Here is a 12,825-nt window from a genome sequence, read left to right on the forward strand (position 1 = left end):
AGCCATTTTACTCTATCATTTCATAATCTACAAAAATTCTTTTTCTGAACCATGAAATATTATAACCTATTCAAAAATAAATTAAAATCTTAACAAATACTGAATTAAAACTAAATACTTTGCTGCAAAAATGGCTCTAAAGAAACCTGGTAATAGAATAGGTTTAGAAACTTGAAAGAAGCCCTAACTAGGACTTCTCTCTTTCTAACATATTTAATTTTACAACTCCATCAAATAAGCAGGAACTAACCATGAACTGGGCAACTGCCTTAATAAAGAAAACTCGGTCTTGTTCCGTCTCAACATCAGAAAGTATGTCAGTCTGAGGTTCATACCTATGAGAGAGAGCCAGGCAGACACAGAGAGAAGATATCAGTTAATTACTATAAAGTCCACGAAAGGGAAAGGGGGCAACTGAGAGGTCAGTGGATCTGTAACGGGAAGCTCTCTGAGTCCCCTGTGAAGTCAGTAAGATTAAGAAAGACTTCAAAAGCAACACAAAATACCAACCATTCAAGGGAGCAAATCCTCACCCCAAGAATAGGTTTAACTAATTTCAAAAATCAAATTTGGGGTTCAGCTTACAAAATTAAATTTCTCAGACCTCAAAGTTTAATTAAAATAATCAGAATGACTACTTGGGCTGACAGTAACTAGTTAGCTCTGAGAAGCAGCAGAGTTGTTGGAGTTACTTTCTTCATGTTAGTAATGACCCCCCAGGAGTCAACAGACTGCAGCCCTTAGTGTCTTTCTGTACAGCTTGCCAGTAAGAAGGGTTTTTACATTTTTCAAGGATTATAAAAAACAAAACACAAGGTAGAATATGCAAGAGAGATCTTGTGTTGCCTGCAACACCTAAGGTCTTTGCTATCTTCTTTTTTTCTTTTCTTTTCTATCTTCTTAACAAAAAGTTTGCCAACCGCAAATGTTAGATACTGGGTTTTACACACAAATTGAAACTGAAATTTCTAATCCAGTGTACTCATTAAGAGTGTGTAGGGAGGTACCTTGTCACTCCCTGATGAAGGTGAGGGAATGGAGAAGAATTTGGACCCCACTGTCTGCTTCCTACTGAGAAATAGTCTCCCTTTTCCACTCACTGGTATATTTCGATTCCCACAACACTCTTTAAAACTCAACTGATTTTTAACAGGTTACACCTAAATCTGTCAAGCTCAAATTTTATTGAACTCTTCCTTTAGCTTAACAACAATAACCTGTTTCTAGGTGGCTAATAAATAAAATTGAGTATTCATTCTTAGACTGCAATAAAGTACAATTCTAACCTTTTCACAAGCCAGAGAAGAACTTCAGATACAAGTCCAAAATTTGGTGTGCGGAAATTTTCCATAGAAATATGTCGAGGGTATCCCAAGGCTCTCATCATCTCTGTAAAATCTGTCCACGGTAAAATACAATTCAGTCAATTCATTGTCAAACAACAACTAATTAACTTACTTTTTCTGCCTTCCCTCCTTATTCCCAGTCTATTGACAGTTTTAGGGACTATTTATCAACTAAGAGGGAATTTAAAAAGTAGTTAAAACTTAAAATATTCTGCTTCCTGAAAACAGTTAAAGTGCCCTGGGAGAAGTGGAAGCTGTACATTAAAATGGGGTTTAGAGATTGGTTGTGAATTTAATTTCTCTTTGATCTCTCTCTCTCTTGAATATCTTCTTACCACTAAAAATGAGAAATACCTGGTCTTATAAAATGTCATAAATAAAAATATTTTAAAATGTTAACAGTGATATTATGGGGAGTGGTGATGGTGGTAGGGTAAAGTTCATGTTTCTGAGTTGTCTTTTTTTTTTTAGTGAGCACATAGGAACTTGCTAACATAAATTTTAAAGATTAGTTGCACTGTAACTAGGAAAAATCTTAAAAAGAATAGTTGAACTATAGAGCACTATTTAGATTTATTATAAAACAGATTTTAAAACAGTAATACTAACACTTTTTGATACTGGAGGAGGCTGTCACTAAGCTTTAGGCAGAACTTGGAAATGAACACAACAAACATGTTTTGAGTTCCAACAATATGCCAAGATCTATATTCAGTGTGCTCAAGGCTATTTATGTCTGTCCTCGCTCTTCTTGAAGGTAGATGTTCAAAATGTCCCAATAACAGTCACAAAGAAGCTACCCAGGCATCAGAGGCTAGGCTGGATTTCACCAGATCGCAAAAGAGAAGGCATGAGCAGAGAAAAGAGCAGCGGCACTGAGGGCCTCTGTCACTGTTTTTAGGGAAATCTGAATAGAGTGATGGAAAATAAAGCAGCAGTCTTCCCGTCACACAGTCAGGCATTGCCTAAATACTTCTTCCCACTAAGCAATAGTTAAGTTCTGTTCATTATGCAGCATTTTCAAAACGAGTAAGAGTCTTACCATATATTGCACAATTGTATAGCATTCATTTAATGTCAAAATGTTCAGAAATCCCCTTCTTGTACACTCTTCCCAATACAACCCCATTCAATGTCCCCTAGCAGAGTGCTCTCTCTAAACTACCAGGAAGGAGAAACTTGTCCCTACAACATATAGTCACCAAGAACCTTCAAATCCCAAAGGGAATAATTCACGCTACGGTGCTAGTAGGTGTATTAACAAAAGGTGATGATGCCTCTTCCTGTATATTTACATTGTAGAAAAAGAGCAACTCATAACTTGCCGGGAGCCGGTCCATGCTTGCTGTTTCAAGGGACCTGGCATATATGGCATACTGTTCTTAATATGTTTGCTCACCTTCTTGGCACTATGTGTTTTAACCAAGGTCTCTGAGAAAGGTTGTTTCCCCAGGTAGGGATTTTCCCCTGAAGTTAGGGAGGGAATAAAACCTCTTAACTAAGTGCCAGGCGGGTAATTAATCACTTTAACTATGAACAATCATGCTTAAGCTACATAATCTTTACTCCCTGGAATGGAGATAAGAAACGCCCTAACCTTTGTAATAGAGATTGATAGGATTGAATCAACTGGTATAAATACAGATGTAACAAGACAGCAAGAGACAGAACTTAGAAGAAGAGAGACAGAACTAAGAAGACAGAACTTAGAAGACAGAACCTACACAGAACCTAGAGACAGAAGAACTTCGCTGGAGAGAACATGGCAAAAGATCCTGGACTGAATCTGACTACAGAAATTGGCAAGAGAACCTGACTAGAACCTGGTGACTGAACCTGGCTGGAGAACCTGGACAGAACCTGGCTGGAGAACCTAGCAAGAGAACATGGACACAGAACCTGGCTAGAGATCCTAACCAGAACTTCGCTGGAGATCCAGAGCAGAACCTCTCTGGAGATCTCCAGAACTTGCCTGGAGAACCTGGCTGGAGAACCTAGCAAGAGAACATGAACACAGAACTTCACTGGAGATCCAGACCAGAACTTGTCTGGAGATCCTGGTTAGAGATCCTGGCTAGGCTGCTGATCAACTGAACACTGTCTCCGTGTCCTTCCTTCTTCGCCGACTCCGTCCACACCTTTGGGGACCCCTGGACCTGCTGGGGTTGGACCCCAGCAATAACTGAAAGGAGTCATCTTTAATGGTGAAATTCCGGGTACCAGCAATTTAGTTCGAAAACTGGCCTTACAGATCACACCACGCTGGCAATCCCCTGCTACGTCTATGAAAGTGGAGCCAGGGAGCTGAGCTGCTCCTGATTCAGAAAATGACACTGTATAAAAGCCAAGAGATTTTTTTTTTTTTTTTATCTTCACTTGAGAATATTCTTTACTGGTTTTAGAGAGAGAGGAAAAGAGAGGTAGAGAGAAAAACATGGATTGGCTGCCTCCCGTACACACCTCAAGCGGGCTCGAACCCACAAACTAGGTATGTGCCCCGACCTGGAATCGAACCCACAACCCTTCGGTGCACCAGAGGATGCTTCAACCACCTGAGCCACCCTGCCAGGGCAAAAGGCAAAAGATTTGATTCACACAGCACTATGTCCTCATCCTTGGTTCCACCCAGTTCTGGTTGTGTGGCCTAAAGCAAGACACTTTACCTACCTGTGCCTCAAATCCAGGTATTATGCCACCTACCTCACTGTTAAAGTGAGGGCTAAAATAAGAGAGTGAATGTAAAATGTAACAGGCGTCGCCCCGAAGGAGTAGTAACTGATTCTCATACCCATTCTTCCACGTCCCCAGCCTCCTAACAAAGGCATCTGGGTTCCGTTTCCCTCATCAGCCCCTTTAGAAAGTATGAAGGCTTTGGAGGTTAAACAACCTGAATCCAAACTCCAGCGCCAACTCTTACCACCTGGGTGAGTCCTCTCTGTGCCCGTTTCCTCATTTCTAAATACAGAAGCGTGTTTAGAAGAGTAAATAAAACGATGCACACACACACAGAACATTTACCACGTGGAAGATTGTAAAGATTCAAAAAAAAAATGACAGCTGCAATTATTATTCAGCCGTCCCGCCCCCCCACCCGCCTCGGTTTTATTGTTCGTTTCTCAAGGCTCTAACCTAACTCAACCCCAAAACGGTTTCTGCGTTTTCCAATACGGTAGCGACGTGGCTATACAAATCAATCAAAATCAGATAAAAATAAAACTTCAGTTCCTCAGCCGCACGAGCCACAGCCAGTGGCAGATACAAAACTTCCCATCACCGCAGAAAGTGCTGAGCCAGGGCCGGGGCGCTCTGCCCGGGACGGGGGCGCGGCAGAGGCCAGGACCGCAGAGGCCAGAGGCGCTCGGCCGGGCCCAGAGGAGAGAACCCGGCGGCCGGAGCCCCTGTCTCTTGGGAGGCCCGCAGGTCACAAGGGGCAGGGTTGCCTTACTGCGGAGGTCGCGGAAGGACATGGCGCTCTGGTCCCCACTAGCCCGGAGTCTCAGGCGCCCCCAACTCAGTGCTCAAGTGTCTCTATGGCAACGCACGGAGCTCTCTACGGCGCGCAGCAGGGGCCAAACAAAACGGAAGGCGAAGCGGCCGGACTGCGCGCGCACGCGCAAGAGAAGGGAAGGCGGGCTTGGGGATGCCTCGGAATCCAGGACTGAGGTGCGGGATTACCGCCCGACCGGGAGCTTCAAACCCGAGCCCCCTTTACCCCACTTCAACATCTCGCAGAGACATTTGACACTGGCTGACACTTCCTAAGCACCTATTATGTACCTGAAACTATGCTAGACGTTCTACATACTGCTTCCCATTTCCTCCTCAACTCCTCTTGAAAGAACACACGATAGTGTCACGAAGCCTGGTATCCCTTGCCCAGCACACTTCTCTCTGGCATGTGTAAACTGCTAGCTGTGGCCGCGTCCGAAGCCCCCAAACACAGACCGCAGCTTTAAAGGGCATAACCCCGAACTTCAGATGAAATGCCGGGGCTGACCACGGTATCGCGAGAGCGTGTCAGGCCTGGAACTGCGCGTGCGCGCCGGGCTTGTTCTCACAACAGGCCGGAAATCGGTCTGGGTCCTCGCGCGCCGGCGGTTGTCCTGGTAACCGTGCCCTCCGTCCGGGAGCGTTTGTGTGCCTGGTTGAGGGACCAAAAGGCTAGGGTGAGGACCGCGCCCCAACTCCCGGCAGATCCGCTGGGGCCTCAGCTGGGAGCCTTCCCTCGGCTGCCCTGGAGGAGGACAGGTGAAAAGAAGAGCTGGGAGATGAAGTGAGCTGAGCTTGGAAGGATGGGAGAGGGGGACTGCCAACCGCTGCGATGTCCTCCGCCCTCGTGTCGGTGTTGGCGAAGTAACAGACATATAAATGCACGGACGGTAAAGAGAGCCCCCAAATACATCCACACACATATGGTCAGTACGACAAAGGTGACGGAGCACTTCAGTGGAGAAAGAATAGTCTTTCAATGAATGGTTTGAAACAATTAATTGGGAATCCAAGTAAATGAACCTTCACAGTTACCTAAATATAAAACTGTCACCTTACAAGAAACTACTGTTGCCGAAACCGGTTTGGCTCAGTGGATAGAGCTTCGGCCTGCGGACTCAAGGGTCCCGGGTTCGATTCCGGTCAAGGGCATGTACCTGGGTTGCGGGCACATCCCCAGTGGGAGATGTGCAGGAGGCAGCTGATCGATGTTTCTCTCTCATCGATGTTTCTAACTCTCTCTCCCTTCCTCTCTGTAAAAAATCAATAAAATATATTTAAAAAAAAAAAGAAACTACTGTTTATATCAAGTGCTCAATAAAGTATTTTTAAGTTAAAAAAAAAACAACACCTAAAACTAACTTTTCTAGAAGATAACTTACAGGAACGCTTTATGACTGGATTAAGCAGGATTTCTTAGATACACCAAAAAATTTTTTAAGTAAACTGGACTTCATATAAAGTTAAAACTTCTCTTCAAGACACTTTTCTAAAAATGAATTTATTTCAGAAAGGAAGGGAGAGGGGGAGAGAGAGAAACATTGATGAGAGAATCTTTGATTGGCTGCCTCCTGCACACACACACACACCCTCCCCCTCCTCAGTGGGGACAGAGCTGGCAACCTGGGCATGTGCCCTGACCGGAAGGAATGCAGCCCTGACCTGCTGGTTCATAGGTGGATGGTCAACCACTGAGCCTCACCAGTTGGGTAAGGTACTTTGAGAAAATGAAAGACTAACCCTCGTCGGTTTGGCTCTGAGAATAAGAGCATCAGCCTGAGGACTCAAGTGTCCCAGGTTCAATTCCAGTCCTGGGTACGTGCCTTGGTTGCAGGCTCCATCCCTAGCCCGGGTGCGTGCGGGAGGCAACCAATCCAACACGTCTCTCTCACATTGATGTTTTTCTCCTCTTTCTCTCCCCCCTCCCCGCTTGCTTCCACTCTCTCTCAAAATCAATGGGAAAATACCCTCCGGTGAATATTAACAAAACAAAGAAAATGAAAGCGTAATCCGCAGTTTAGAAGAAAATATTCACAAACAATCTGATGAAAAGTTTTATCCAGAATACATAACGAACTCTCAAAACTCAATCCAATTAGGAAGTGGGCAAAAAATGTAAACAGATACTTCAAAGAAGAAGATATATGGCAAATAATAAGCAAAGCAAAAGATGCTCAAGGTTATTAGTCCTTAGGAAAGCACATATTAAACCACAATAACATACCAGTAGATAGTTATTTGTATGGTTAAAATAACAAACAACAAAAAGCCTGACAGTGGGAACAGCTTAAAAGGATGTGTACCAACTTGAACTTTTGTACATTCTTGCCGCCTCCATTTTACATTCCCACTAGTAGTGTAGGAGGATTCCAGTTTCTCCACATCCTCGTTAACATTTCTCAATTTATTTAAATTTAATTATATCCATCCTCATGAGGAAGAAGTAGTTATCACATTGTGTTTTAAATTGTATTTCCCTAATGACTAATACTGTTGAGCATCTTTTCTTGTGCTTGTTGACAGTTTGTATATCTTCTTTGGAGAAATATCTATTCAACTTGACCATTTTAAAATTGGGTTGTCTTTTTACTGTTGAATTATAAGACTTCTTTATATATAAGTGTGCATACTACACACTTACCAGATATATGATTTGCAAATATTTTATCACATTCTGTAAGCTTTTACTTCTTGAGAGTGCCTTTTGCAGCAGCATTTTAAATTTTTATGAAGTCAAATTTAGTTTTTCTTTTACTTGTAGTTTTGTCATAACCAAGCTCATGAAGATTTATGTTTTCTTCTAAGAGTTTTTAGCTCTTACATTTAGGTCTTTGATGCATTTTGAGTTAATTTTTGTACATGGTGTGATAGGGGTCAAACTTCATTCTCTTGCATGTGGCTATCCATTGCCCCAGCACCATTTGTTGAAGAAATTCTTTACCCCTTTGAATAGTCTTGGCACTCTTGTTGAAAATCAATTGACCATAGATATATGACTTTATTTCTGGTCTCTCTAATCTGTTCCATTGGTTGTGATGTCTATCCTTATGCTGGTTCCATACTATTTTGGTTAAATTTAAATTCTTTTTAAAAATTGTTTTCGGTTATTTGGGCTCCCTTGTAATTCCACATGAATTTTAGAATCAGCTTTCCTGTTTCTGCTAAAAGACCATTGGGATTTTCAAAGTATCTGTAGATCACTTTAGGGAGTACTGCTGTCTTAACAATATTAAGCCTTCAACTCATGAACAGGAATGTCTTTCCATTTTATAAGTCGTCTTTATTTTTTTCAGCAATGTTTTGTAGTTTTCAGTATTATCTTGCAATTCCTTGGTGAAATTTATTCCTGTTTTATTCTTTTTGTTCTTTTGCCAGTGTATAGAAATACAATTTTTGTGTTGATCTTATATCTAGCAACTTTGCTGATATCAAACTGTCTCAAACAATTTTGTGACTCAAACAATTTTGAGTGTGAACTAATTTTTCTCTATGTAAGATCATGTTATCTGTGAATTGATAGAATTGAAAGTTTAACATTAATTTTTCAGTTACAGTTAACATTCAATATTATGTTTTAGGTGTATAGCATAATGATAAGACATTTATATAACTTATAAGTGATCCCCCAATAAGTCTAGTACCCACCTGACACCACTAATAGATACTACAATATTATTGACTATACTCCCTAGGCTTATATTACATCTCCATGTCTTTTTAAAAACTGATGAGAGAAACACCTGTTTGTTGTTCCACTTATTTATGCATTCATTGGTTGATTCTTGTATGTGCCCTGACCAAGGATCAAACCCGCAACCTTGGTATAATTGAGCCACCCAGCCAGGGCTCCCATGACTATTTTGTTAACTGCCAATTTGTACTTAAGCCCTTCGCTTTTTTTAATTTTTATTTTTTTAACCATGTCCCTCAACTCCCCATCTGGCAACTATCAGTTTGTTCTCTATATCTATGAATTTCTGTCTTATTAGTTCATTTACTTTGTTTTTTAGGTTACACATATAAATGAAGTCACATGGCATTTGTCTTTGTCTGACTTACTTCACTTAGCATAATACCCTGAGTCCATCCATGTTTTCATAAATGGTAAGATTTCATTCATTTTATGGCCTAGTAATATTCCCCATATATACAACATCTTTTTCCAGTCTTCTATCACTGGACAGTTAGGTTGCCTCCATATCTTGGTTATTGTGAATAATGCTGCAATGAACATAGGGATGCATATATCATTTCAAATTAGTATTTTGGATGTCTTTCGATAAATACCCAGAAGTGAAATTGCTGGGTTATATGATAGCTCTATTTTTAATTTTTGAGGACTTCATACTATTTCCATAGTAGCTGCACCAATTTGTAATGCTGCTAACAGTGCACAAAGGTTCCCTTTTCCCCAAATCTTCACCAACACTTGCTGATTTAATAACAGCCATTTTGACAATTGTGAGGTGATGTCCCATTGTAGTTTAAATTTGTATTTCCCTTATGATTAGTGACATTGAGCATCTTTTCTTATATCTTACTAGAGGCCCAATGCATGAAATTCGTGCACTCAGGGGTGGGGGATCCCTCAGGTGGGATTGCAAGAGGGCACAGGCCAGGTCGAGGGAACCCATCAGCGCATGATCAGGCCGGGGAGGGAGGTGAGAGGTTGGCCAGGTGGGAAGGGACCACAGGAGGGCTCTAAGGCATGTCCAGTCTGTCTCCCTCAGTCCCTATTGGTTGGACCCCAGCAGCAAGCTAACTTACCAGAGAGTCTGCCCCTGGTGGTCAGTGTACGTCATAGCGAGCAGTTGAGTGGCCTTAGCATATCACTAGCATATTATGCTTTGATTGGTTGAACAGACGACCAAACGACCAGACACTTAGCATATTAGGCTTTTATTATATAGGATTGGTCATGTGTATGTCCTCTTTGGAGAAATGCCTATTCAGGTCCTCTGCCCATTTTTAAATCTTTTTGGTGCTCAATTGTATGAGTTCCTTATATCTGGATATTAACCCCTTATCGATGTATAATTGGTGAATATTTTCTCCCACTCAGTAGGTTGTCTTTTTGTTGATGGTTTCCTTTGCTGCGCAAAAACTTTTTAGTTTGATGTAGACCCATTTATTTTTTGTTGGATTGTTTCCCTTGCCCGATTGAGACATATCCAAAAAATGTTTGCTAAGAGCAATGTCAGAGTTTACTGCCTGTTTTCTTCTAGTTTTATGGTTTCAAGTCTTACACTTAATCAATTTTGAGTTTATTCTTGTATATAGTGTAAGAAAGTGGTCTAGGTGTATTTTTTTGGTATATACCTGTCCAGTTTCCCCAACACCATTTATTGAAGAGACTGTCTACCTCATTGTATATTCTTGCATCCTTTGTCATAGATTAATTGACCATATAGATGTGGGTTTATTTCTGGGCTCTTTATTCTGATCTGTGTGTCTGTTTTTATGGCAGTACAATGTTTTGATTACTATAGTCTTGTAGTATAGTTTGAGATCAAGTAGCACAATACCTCCTCCAACTTTGGATGTTGTTTTTTTTTCCTTTTACAAGCAAAAGTTTATTTAGAAGGTCACAGAGGTAGAAAAAGTGAGCCAGCTGGGCTGCATAGTCTCAGGTAACAAGTTATAGAGTCAAAAAAAAGGGCCTTTATAACTTAGAAGAAAGGCAAAGGTAACATGCCTGGGAAAATAAGAAAGGGGAAAGCATGGGAGTGCTCCAGAGAAAGAGCACAGCCCAACTTTGTCCTTCTGGAAGTGACTCCTCAACCTGCAAGAGCTGAGTCTGTTTTGTATGGCCTGTCCCAAGCCAGAGGGACCAGGAACCTCTCTCAGGTTCTGCCCCGTTCCCTTGCTCTCCTTCCACCTTGTCTCTGTCCAGGGCATAATCCTACCTCTAACTCAGGGGGTCCAGGAAGGCTTCCCTGTGACATCACACAGCCGGTTGCTAAGGGAAACCTGTAGACCCACCCCCTAGGCAGGGGAGAGCAGAGCCCTGCTGCACAGGAGGCTGGGCCACTCCTCCCCCACCAAACTGGCCCTCAATGGAAGCCTTGGTCTGTGCGTTCTCTGAGCTGCACATAAGAGAAGGTGTGGGGCTATGGGAAGGGATGGCAGGAAGAGAGATGTACTACTGTCCTGACGTGGGCCCAAAGCCACCAGGGTCATGTATACTTGGGAGAGAGGAATGGCCACTGGTCCAGGACATGTGACCTGGACTGTGTGATTCTGAACCCACTGTGAAATTTCTATACCACAGTGATCTAGGTTAGGGGGGAAAATGGGTCTAGTATGGTCAATGGTTAGAGCCCATACACTGAGGGCTCATGGGTTCGATTTCCGGTCAAGGGTACGTACCTGGGTTGCAGGTTCAATCGCCAGCCCAGTTGGGTCGCCTGTGGGAGGCAACCAATGTGTCTCATTCACATCTCTCTCTCTTTCCTACTTCCCTCCACTCTCCTCCCTTCCTTCCACTCTCTCTAAAAATCAATGGAAAAAAATATCCTCAGGTGAGGATTAACCAAAAAAAGGGGAAGGTGGCAGGAGGACTTGAAGACCTGAAAGAGGATTTGGTGCCAAGGCTAAGGCTTCTCAGACCTCCCTGTTGGCTGGGAGAGGAGAGAAAATTAATACCTTGGGTCAGGGGAGGCTGGAGGCAAGGATTTTAGTCCACTTGACAGACAGGTAAGCTGAGGTTTGGCAGGCTGACATGGAGCCCATCACATGAGCATGTGATGTGTTGTCTTCCCATCATGGCTTCTGTGGCCTGCTGGACACCACCCTCCTGCTTTCCCCTCCACAGATTCCGTGAGCTGGGCCCAAGGACTCCCCAGTCACCCGGACACACCATCCAACATCTACGAAGGAGGGCTGGGGGCCCAGCAGCAGCAGTGTCCCAGTGCCCAGGGAAGCAAGCCCAAGAACTTCCGGCTGCGCCACCTCCGGGGCCTGGCACTCTACCTACCAGGCCACATGCAGCCTGCTGGCCAGTGTGAGAGTCACTGGCTGGGCCGGCTCATGGCTGGGGGCTGCCTCCCATGGCCTGAGGGCATGGCCTGGCCCCTGGACCTGCCACAGGGGACTCTGAACCCAGGTAACAGCCACCGTTCAGCCCTTCTGGAAGCTCAACTGCCCAGGGACAGCCTGGGAAATACAGGTGAGCACCTGTCTAGGTGATGCAGGAGGGAGAGACCCAGGGAAGGGGTGCGTTGGAGACTCGGATACAGATGGGCCCTGCCCCACTCCCAAGCCTCAGGGTTTCTGTGCCATCTCTGCAACCAACAAGCTCCCCCACTTCTGGTTGGGCCTCTTTTTCCCCCATTAATAAAATGAAGGGTTTGGGTCAGATGAAGAACTTGAACCATGCTTCCCTCTTCCTCCTCCCTCCCTCACTCGTGGATTATCTTTAAAGAGACCCCCCAGCCCCATCCCTCCACTCCTGTTTTAAAGGTGTCAGGTTCTGGAGGGGGCATCATTGGATAAGATAGGCTGGCAGCCTCCCCTTGGACCCTCCAAGTAACTCCTCCCTCCCCTTTCCTCAGGATCCAGTTCCAGCATGGATCCAGCCAAGGGTGCCCCCTCCCAGCCTGGTACCCATGAAGGCTTGGGGTTCCGGCCCAAGAGATCCTGGGAGGCCTCAGAGGAGCCCACCTGTCCACTGTGCAAGAGAATCTGCTCTGGGGCTCTGGAGAGGCCGTAGGGATCCGAGTGCCGTTTTCACAGCTCAGGACAGGAGGGGAAAGATGACCCAGGAGGTGGCGGAGGAGGCAGGTCCAGAGAGGAAGGGCTCAGCCCCACCACTAGCCCCTCCAGATGGAGACACCTGCAGGTGCCCAGCACCAGAGCCCGGGCCAACCTTGGGAAAACTCGAGGGGAGGAAGAGGCGGTCCTGAGGGAGGGACAGAAAAAAATAGAAGCCTGGGCATGCCCTTGCAGCCTGCTCCAACTCAAGGAAACCACTTGTACCTGGGAGGCCGGG

The 12,825-nt window shown here is 44.2% G+C and overlaps 2 protein-coding genes across 4 annotated transcripts in view; one reads left to right on the plus strand and one right to left on the minus strand.

Moving 5' to 3' along the window:
* CLUAP1 (clusterin associated protein 1) overlaps positions 1-4,881 on the minus strand; it is a 44,397-nt gene extending 39,516 nt beyond the window's left edge. For all 3 annotated transcript variants that reach the window (XM_081088960.1, XM_081088959.1, XM_081088958.1), the window contains exons 1-3: positions 4,792-4,881; positions 1,287-1,398; positions 251-335 (exon numbers count right to left, since the gene is read on the minus strand). In XM_081088960.1, the coding sequence (XP_080945086.1) occupies positions 251-335; positions 1,287-1,398; positions 4,792-4,813 (219 nt within the window). In that variant the 5' untranslated portion in view covers positions 4,814-4,881. The remainder of the gene's footprint in view (positions 1-250; positions 336-1,286; positions 1,399-4,791) is intronic.
* A 2,687-nt stretch (positions 4,882-7,568) lies between these two features.
* On the plus strand, positions 7,569-12,546 carry LOC308517694 (uncharacterized protein C16orf90 homolog; the record flags this gene model as incomplete). Its single annotated transcript, XM_081088961.1, has 2 exons — positions 7,569-12,003; positions 12,389-12,546. The coding sequence occupies exons 1-2, from the start codon at positions 11,820-11,822 to the stop codon at positions 12,544-12,546; spliced, it is 342 nt and encodes a 113-aa protein (XP_080945087.1). The 5' UTR covers positions 7,569-11,819.
* Positions 12,547-12,825: the final 279 nt, after the last annotated feature.

The sequence above is a fragment of the Myotis nattereri genome (genome assembly GCF_964212035.1).
Source record: "Myotis nattereri genome assembly, chromosome: 4".
Taxonomy (NCBI): domain Eukaryota; kingdom Metazoa; phylum Chordata; class Mammalia; order Chiroptera; family Vespertilionidae; genus Myotis; species Myotis nattereri.